Consider the following 9,504-nt stretch of genomic DNA (forward strand, 5'->3'; position numbering starts at 1 on the left):
ATTTTGTTATTTAATTTTCCTTTTTTTTTTTACTATTACTGTTACCCATAACCCTTACCCTCGGTCGGTAAGTTATTTTATTTTGTTATATATATATATTTTTAATTTTTACTACCACTGTTATCTTTAACCGTTACCCTCGGTAAGTAACTTTTTTTTCTTTAAAAAAAATAAATATTATTTTTTGTTAATTTTTTTTTTACTCTAGTGCAAAAATGTAATTCCTGCAAAATTGATCCTTGGTGCAAAATTTTCTTCGTACAATTTAGTTCCCTCGTGCAAATTTGGCTTTTTGAAAATTTGGCTTCGTGCAATTTTGTGCTTTCGTGCAATTTTGTTCTGGTGAAATTTAGTCTCCTCGTGCAATTTAGTAACCTCGTGCAAAGCTATCTTTGTGCAATTTAGACCCGTTCCCATTTAAAGTACATAGATGAAGCTGAATTTAAGTTATATGATATGTATTTTTTTATGGAGTTTTAATGCTTACTTTTAAAAAACTACATCTTTATTTTTAGTTTAATAAAAGATATACAACAATAAATCTTATAAAAAGTTTTTATTTTAAATCATTAAGGATAATAAAAATGTTTAGCTCGCTTATTTATTATTTTTTTGACTTTATTAACGCAAAGAATCTATTCTTTACTTAAAATTCAAACCTAGAAAATTTTAGCGATGCACAAAATCAATACGTTAAGTAGCAACAAAAAAGTTATGTAACCTCTCGCATCTTTACGCACTCGTGACGTTACGCACTCTCGTTTAGTTACGCATTTTAGAATTCTAAAAAATTCAAAAAATTAAAATTTTAATTTTTTTTTAATTTTGCACAAATTAGGTTTATTGTATATTTTTGATTTAAAATATGCTTTTAAATGCTAACTCACCTCTCTATTTCTTTATACTTTGTAAACTTATGTTACTTGACTAATTAATTAAAATTTAATTATACCTCAGTATATCAGAAATTTTGTTAACAATAAGAGATTAATTTTTATGTTTTTTTTCAAAAGAAGAAATCCATTACAGCACCAAATGCATATTTTTGTAAAAGGCTATAGAAACAAATTTTTATATAGACAGCAAACCATTTCTTAATTGTAAACAAATGCTTATTTATAAATTGAATTTTCTAATGGAATAGAATATAAATGTTAAGTATCAAATAAATAAAAAATATTGATAAAGATATAACCTACTTATTATTAAAATTAGTAAAATTTTTCTACAAGTATTATTATTTTATACAAATTTAAATCATTTTATCTAACATTTGTATATTTTTATCTTTGTTTTTATATTTATAAATAAAGTAAACAAATTGTGTAAAGTGGGAAAGCCCCCAGTCTACTTTTAACTAGAAGAAATATCAAAAAACAGCCATTATAGTAAGTACATTTGATAACTCTCGTATCTTTACGATCTCTCGTATCTTTACTCACTTTTTCTGTGGACACAATATGCGTAAATAAGCGAGAGGTTACTGTAAAATTACATAATTGATTAGGTTTAGGCAACGTTAAGCCCGCCAAAAATATTTTTGCTCTCAATGTATTTTAAGCTTTAAAATTTTTTAACGCTAAAATAAGCTTATTAATGACAGATTTTGTAAAACAGGCATTTTAGTCTACAGTTGACATTAGTGTTTACCAATTAAGTATTTCATTTAAATTTTGCTTTTATTTTGTTCATTTTTTAAAGGAAAATTTTCAAATTAGGGTCTAAAAATATTTTTTTTAAATTAGACCTTATTTGTACAAGATTAACAAACTTCTATTAAAAAGGTTTTTAAAATATTAACGCAGTTCTCTAGAATAAATTATAAAAGACATCTAAAATTTGAAACTAAAAAAAATCAATTTTTTCTACCAAAACTAAAGAATAAATCAAAAGAAAATAAAAAGCATATAACAAAATTTGTTTACTAAACAGTTGTTTATTTTGAACAATTAAACTAAATCAAATACTTTTTGCATATACCAATATTTTCCTTTGGATTAAAATTTATAAGGATTTTCATTTGTTTATTAAAACGCATCAAACTGATTTTTATAATGTAGGGGTTAGTAAAATTTTATAACATCTATGATTAAAATGATTTGTTGAGCTTTTACAATGATTAATCGACAAATAAATATTTCTTTCCAACCGTTATTAAAATTGAAACAATTAATTACTGCTTACTTAACGAGGTGTTATCAGACAAGTTAAGGCTTATAAAAAAGCTAAAACTACAAAAGAATAAAAAGTTTTTAGTATTGCCTCGAACTAAAATAAAACTATATATATAAGTAGTTGCATTAGTATAAAAGTTATGATTGGTAAAAATATTGTACAAAAAGATGATAATAAAATATAAAAGGTATTACAAAACAAAAACAGTATAAAATTATTAAAAAATACTTTTACTTAGTTATGCAGGTATAAAAAACTTGGTAAAAATTTCTCAGACGTTTTCTTCTATAATTAAAAAAAAAACATATAATTATAGTTTATCGTAAAGGTATAACATTATATTTATTTTTATAGTTTTTAGCAAACCGTGAGCAAACAAACCACAGTAAAAAAGTAAACACAACAAAAACTACAGTGTAAATCACTGTTATAAGCCACCCAAGAGGTCTGCCACTAGGCCCAGAGTCAGCATTGCAAACAGAAAAACTGTCGGAGTCGAGAGAATATCCCCTTCCAAACCACCAAATCGAAAGATGTCCAACAATTTTTCGCTTGGTTGTTTTCGTTTTTTCTAGTTTTTTACATACAGTATTAAATGCGCCTTTATGTCCATACTTTAAATGATTTTGAAGACCGGTTAAAGGCTGCTCTTCACTTAACTTGTATAGCTTACTTTTCCATTCTTGTTTACCCTGTGGTGTAAGCCAGTAAAGAAATGTTAAGTATTTTTCTTTGCTTATCGAAACTTTCTTCAAAAACAGCCCTAGATCTTTTACTGTTGAAAAATCATTCACGTGGATGAAAGAATTAGGCGGTGCAATTTTTTCGTAATCTTCCCGGCTTTTCCCTCCCAATACGACGGGAACCGCATTGCTGGCCAATGCGTTGGTCCAAAACTTCTCTGTGATGTAGTCTTTGCACTCGGAGTTTTCAAATGAAAAATAAAATTTATGTCTGAAAAAATTGTGAAGTTACACTAAACTAATTGAAACTTTAAAAATTTACACTAACAATTTTGTAATATATAACTTTTTTTTTTCTAGAAAAAACTTTCATATCGATAACAGAAAACTCAAACTAACTTTGACAGTTGCTCGTACATACAGTCATTTCGACAAAGATTGTTTCCAGTACAACTACCATAAACCATTATGTTTATACTGTCTTTCAGTTCATCAATCAGGTTCTTTCGCTTGTTAGCAGCACAGTTACTAACTACCCAAGCTCCGTCGAACTCTGCCGTTTTTTTATTCCAAATTTCCGACAACGAGTCAACTGTGCTGATAATAAATACTGCATTGTTAAAAACACTTAAAACCAAGCTGTTTTCAAGTTTTTTCAGTTAAAAGTAAATATAGTTTTTTATAGTATTTTACTTTAGTTTTAATATTTTTTCTGTAAGTTAGACCAGTGCTTCTGAAATGGGGTTCCGCGGAACCCTAGGGTTCCGCGACGCTTTTCAGGGGTTCCGCGAAGCCTTTCGAAATTTAAAAAAGAAATTTTAAAGAAAAAAAAATTATTCATAAAACTTCAAAAAAAAGTTGAACACATAAAATGGAAAACATATATAATTATAGCATTCATTGATCTGCTTAGTGTGTATCTAGCAGTAGGACTTTTAATGGGTATTCATTGTTCATTGTTAATAGGTGTCCTGGTTGCCAAAATTTTGCAAATTTTTTGAATTTCTATTTTTAGTAAAGTCATGAAAATACTGGTATTATCACTAAAGCAAACAATGTAGAAGCAATCAAAACAAATTCTAAATGTTTACACAATAAAACTAAATAAAAAATCTTTATCAGAAACTTATTTCTGGAATATTATATTGTTTCAAATGCTGTAAAAATGTTTAAAAATATGTCTATTAGCTTGATTTAAAATTTAATATGTATAAAAGTTTATTTTTTACTTAAAGAATGCTACTATGATTTAAAAAAAATCTGGCCAGGCCTATAAAATTTTAACAGAATTGAATTTGAAATAGTTTTTTTAAACTTATATGATAAAAAATGATACTCTAATTTTTAAAAGTTGTGGCAAGGTCTTTAAAATTTTAACAGAAATTGAGTTTGAAATATTTTTTATAAATTTACATGATAAAAATGTTTAAATGTCTATGTGTTAGCCAAGTTTTAAAGTTTGTTATTTAAGTGTTAAATGCATTTCTGTTTAATTAAATAACTCAATGTTTTTATTTGATATTCATTTATAAAAAAAACATCTAAAGAAAATGACAAAACACTTTTAATATTGAAAGAGTGATATTAATTTTAAATTGATGATTTTAAAATAAAAAATATAAAATAATGATTTGCTTAATCAAGGTTGTTTTTTTATGTAATTTTTGTTGCAACATTTTTGTTTGTTGAAACATTACTGTTTGTTTAAACTAATGCAAAAAAACACATCTTGAGGAAAGCACGTAATTTTTACTGTTGTTATCAAAAGTTGTTATGGTTTTAAAAATTTAAGCTTCTGATATATAATTAGGCTATAGGGGGGAGGGGGGTCCATGATTATTTTTTACAAAAAATAACATTGATTCTTATATGAAAGCTTTAAGTATAAACTACAGGCCAGTTTTTATAGAATTCAAAAATTTCATTTCAGTTTTAAGATATTGTAATTTTTTAAAAAAGTTTCTAATACAAACGTATGGACCGTACATTTTTAAAATTCATTTCTCTCGGAAATTTAAAAATGTGTTTATGAACTTTTACTTTGTTTATTAAGGTTTACCTTTTCTTCCTTAGTCAAAACCATCTTTTACAAATTTTATATTTTAAGTTTTATAATCAGTATTAGAATTATGCTTATTTTGAAATAACCAAATAGAATGTTTTAATTTTTTCAGACTTTATTTTACATAACATTTTAGCATGGATAGATTCTTAAAAAGTAAGTATGACAATAGTGAAGATGTTGGTAGTAGTTCATCTAAATGTAAAACTAGAAAGTTTAATGATGAGTATCTGCAGTATGGTTTTGTGGTGATTGAAAGTGGAGGAGAACAGAAAGGTCAATGTGTTGAGGTTGGTTGTAACAAAGTGTTGGCAAATTCATCATTAGCACCAGCAAAATTGAGAAGGCACCAAGATGCATTCCATAAGGACAGTAAGTCTAAAAAGTTGGACTATTTTAAAAAGCAGGCACATGCTTTGTTCTTGCAAAAGAATGCTTTGAAATCATCCATCAACCCTTTCACCTCAATTTTAAAGGCAAGTTATAAGGGAGCATTAAGAATTGGGATATGCAAGAAGGCATTCACTATTGCTAAGGAGTTTGCCCTTCCTTTCACTATTGATCTGTGCGAGGAGGTTGCATCAAAAGCAGTTGTTAAAAAACTTAAAACAATTCCTCTTTCTAATGACACCATCCAATCCAGGGTCATGGAGATGGCTAGTGATACAGAGGATCAACTACTGGAGAAATTAAAAGCCAGTCTATTTTATGCTGTGCAACTAGACGAGTCCACTGACGTAAGCGGCAAAGCCTTGTTACTCGTTTTTGTTAGATATTGTGAGCAGGAAGGGCTCAACGAAGATATACTATTTTGTGGAGAATTACCCACAAAAACAACTTCTGTTGAAGTAATGAAATGTGTCGAAAATTATTTCATCAGCAAGGGTTTAGAGTGGAATAAATGTGTCGGCATTTGTACTGACGGTGCAGCGTCTATGACTGGGTCCAAAAATGGTGTAGTGAGGAAAATGAAGGATAAAGCAGTTGAAGCTAAATGGATACATTGTTTTTTACATAGAGAAAACTTGGCAACAAAACATCTTCCTTCTTGTTTACAAGAAGTTCTCTCAGCGTCGATTAAAATTGTTAATTTTATAAAGAAAAGTGACACAAAGGCCAGATGTTTCAAAGACCTATGCGAAAGTTTAGATGCTGACCATCTGCGACTTCTTTATCACAACGAAGTTCGCTGGCTGTCAAAGGGGCGGACACTGGTTCGTCTCGTTGAATTAAAGAAGCAGGTGTTCACCTTTCTTATAAATGAAGGCTCAGAATTAGCGAAGTTCTTTGAAAATGATGTTTTTTTGGCCAGGCTAGCATATCTCACCGATATTTTCGAGGAATTGAACGCTATTAACTTAAGCATGCAAGGGAAGCAAAATTCCATTTTTGTCATGACAGACAAGATTGAGGCGTTAAAAAATAAAATTAACTTTTGGAAGAAAAAGGTTAGCAATGGCAATTTTGCGATGTTTCACCGGTTTGATGAGGCCCATGAAAAATGCATAGAATTCAACTTCTTTGAGGAAATATACAACCACCTTGATCTTTTGCCTATAAAGTTTCAACATTATTTTCCTGAAGATGTTCGCATCGGAAATTTATGGATTTTGAATCCTTTTATGTGTGGTATTGCTTCAGAAGAAGTGAATCTTCCTACAGATACAGAAAACGAATTGCTGCAACTATCTGAAGATAGTAATTTAAAATTGAGCTTCAAAGGGAAGGAGCTTTTAGATTTTAGATATGTGCAATTTCAGAGTACCCCGTTTTAGCAAAGCGTGCAGTAAAATTTCTTTTACCATTTACCACCACTTATCTTTGCGAGTCCGGCTTTTCGCATGTAACAAACATTAAAACGAAGCAAAGGAACTGTATGCTGACTCCAACCTTATCTGCCTGTCTCCGTCTCAGTCTATCCAAAATCCAGCCGCGCATTGACATGCTTATTGCTAAGAGACAAGTTCAAGTTTCGCACTAAATTTGTTTTATTTATTTTTCGTTAGGCATCTTACCCGTTTATTACAGTAATCTGTGAATTCGATTAGGTTCATGTTCATTTCGTTATTGTTTGTAGCTCTCATTTTGTTTTTACTATGCAAGGAAAGATTTTTATGACGTTGCAATTAATAATGTTTGTTTTCGTTTATTTACTATAGAATCATAAATTCCTATTGCCTTTTGCGCACTTTGAGTTTGACTCAACTTAATACTGTTACAATTGGTATGATTTCTAACAATGATAAAATTTTGCTAAAAAATTCGTTTTTTACTGAAATTCTTTTGTTTTTTGCAGGAAACATTATATTAAACATTTTATGTAAAATTAAATTAGGGGTTCCGCAGAAAAGTTGAATTTCGGAAAAGGGTTCCGCCACAAGAAAAAGGTTCAGAAGCACTGAGTTAGACAATTGTAAGTTTATAGAAAAATTCGTTATTAAACGTTTCTATTATCTAAAGCTTGACAACTTTTTGTTTATTATTTGTTAGATTCTAATAATTACTGATTTACTTTTTATAAAACTATAGTTTTACTACCAAACATTTACTTACTATTGTAAATCAATACAGTAATTATAAAGATGACACCAAGTGTTTATCAACTCTCTTTATCTTGACTTAAAAGATATTAAACATTACAGAATTTAATAGAAGTAAAATTGGAGTAAATGTATACTAATGAAATAATGATTAAACGTAGTAATCCATTTTAAGGTCTTTTGTTGTAAATAATGTTTTTATATTTTGGCAGTACATGCAGTTGAACAATCAATATTTATGATAGATTACCTTTATGTAAACAGTAAACAATATAATGCATAAAGTAGTGGTAATCTTTATTATCTGTGCTTACTATTTGTTTAATCTTTCTAGCATCATTTTATTGATTAATTAAAGCCTTAGTGACACTTGTAATTAAATAGATATATAGATACCTTTTATTGTTAAATGCCAGAGACAAATCGGTATATCCCATCCAAATATCCGAGTCCAGTCTGTAAGTCATGGTCCAATTAAATATATAATCAAAGTTGTGCAAAGTTTTTCTAAATACATATCTTGTGTTCCATGGCGGTTCTAAACAGTACCAAATCCATCTAAATTGTTTATTAAAATTAAGCAGCTTTAGACATTAGTAATCAAAACTATTTTTTACTCTAATTATCATATACTACTAAGTTTTATTTTTTATTGTACTGGATTTAAAAATCTTTTTTTTTTCTATTTCTTGTAGAACTAAATATAAACTTTGTATTCAAGTTCGGTATAAAATTCGACGCATTAGGTATTGTAAAAGGACTTGATGTACAGAAAAACGTTTTTTTAAATTATATTTTAATAACAAAAATCTAGTTTTAAATAGTAAAACTTAGAACATAGAGTAACAACACATGTTAAGTAAACTAAGGCATTTTTATTCTTAGACTAAAACTATCACTTTTAGATTCTTTAACTGAAACATCACTCAGCATAAAAGCACAATTCTAACATTTGGTTCGGGTTTCTGCTGGCGTGCGGCATCTTCGAAGCGTCGTTGCTCAGTTCTACGCAGTGAAACACGACGACGTCGGCGACTTCAATCGCTTTCCTGTCATACGTCACGTGACACCTGTCATCAATCACTTCGCTTGTGTCTGCCACTCCGAACGGCGGCGTCCACATCAGTATCAAGGTGTCGGTGGAATTTCTGTTGGTAATAATTTGGCAAGTGTTATTGTTATTGAATGCATAAAATATTTTGGTAATATAGTTGCATGAATGAACTTTGTGCCCCAAATATGCATGTAACACTTGTATAAAAAAATAATTATGCTTTCGTTTTACACTTGTAATTCGAGTTTTAAAAAGAATCATGTTAAAAGTAGACATTGCTAAGTTTATCAAATAAAAAAAAACTATATTCAAATTTTCAATGCAATAGTTTTCAATATTTTCTACTACTCCAGTTCTATAATAATTCTTGTAATATTAAATTTTAATTTTAATTCTAGTTTATTTAATTGATAGAAACTTGAGTTAATTGAGATCTTTGATTAGTTTAAAGCATCTTTTTTAATTAAAATATATTTTTTTTAGATATTAACCTTGATTGAAAGTCAAAATTAAAACGATCTTTAATTGAAGGATATTGCATTTTAGACTGGTACAACAGAAGACTATCTTTCGCATTGTTGACTTCTTCGAAAATCCTTACATCGAAATAGAAAAATATGTACATATAAATGAAAGTGCTCAAAGTAAGAAATAATGTAAACGCCTTCATAACTTTGCTCATTACTACTTTAAATGCTATTTTAGGAAGTATCTGTTTAAAAATATAAAACTTAATTGTAAGAAAGAAAGCTTAATTTAGCAAAAAACTAATTAACTAGACACAATTGTTATTCTTAAGAATATTCGCTATAGACTTTTTCTATAAATAAACTAAAGCTGTTGGTCTTATATCAAAAAATTGTAGTTATAAACCTTATAGTTATCTCCTAATAATGGAAATTCATTTTTTTGGAATTTATTTCAAAACTTGGCTTTAACCAAAGGTCATAGATTACAAACAAATATGAGAAGTGTATACTTAAAAAACTG

The 9,504-nt window shown here is 28.5% G+C and overlaps 1 protein-coding gene across 1 annotated transcript; it reads right to left on the reverse strand.

Annotated features, from left to right (window-relative positions):
* Positions 1 to 2,000: 2,000 nt before the first annotated feature.
* On the reverse strand, positions 2,001 to 9,221 carry LOC145831419 (alpha-(1,3)-fucosyltransferase 7-like). The gene is made up of 5 exons (XM_082938676.1): positions 9,006 to 9,221; positions 8,411 to 8,608; positions 7,857 to 8,018; positions 3,258 to 3,455; positions 2,001 to 3,129 (listed from the first exon to the last, which is right to left on the reverse strand). Exons 1-5 carry the CDS (start codon positions 9,194 to 9,196, stop codon positions 2,493 to 2,495), a joined length of 1,386 nt encoding a protein of 461 aa, XP_082794802.1. The 5' UTR covers positions 9,197 to 9,221; the 3' UTR covers positions 2,001 to 2,492.
* Between the last annotated feature and the right edge of the window lie 283 nt (positions 9,222 to 9,504).

The sequence above is a fragment of the Thalia democratica genome, chromosome 3 (genome assembly GCF_965202585.1).
Source record: "Thalia democratica chromosome 3, ktThaDemo2.hap1.1, whole genome shotgun sequence".
Classification (NCBI taxonomy): Eukaryota; Metazoa; Chordata; class Thaliacea; order Salpida; family Salpidae; genus Thalia; species Thalia democratica.

Bases quoted from the DNA above. Each gene is read 5' to 3' on its own strand.
- LOC145831419 (XM_082938676.1), bottom strand. From the start codon at position 9,196: ATGAGCAAAGTTATGAAGGCGTTTACATTATTTCTTACTTTGAGCACT. The intron at 8,609-9,005 runs GTTAATATCTAA...TATTACCAACAG, and splicing joins AATTTTGACTTTCAATCAAG to AAATTCCACCGACACCTTGA. The intron at 3,456-7,856 runs GTATCTATATAT...ATTTATTATCAG, and splicing joins CTGGCATTTAACAATAAAAG to CACAGTTGACTCGTTGTCGG.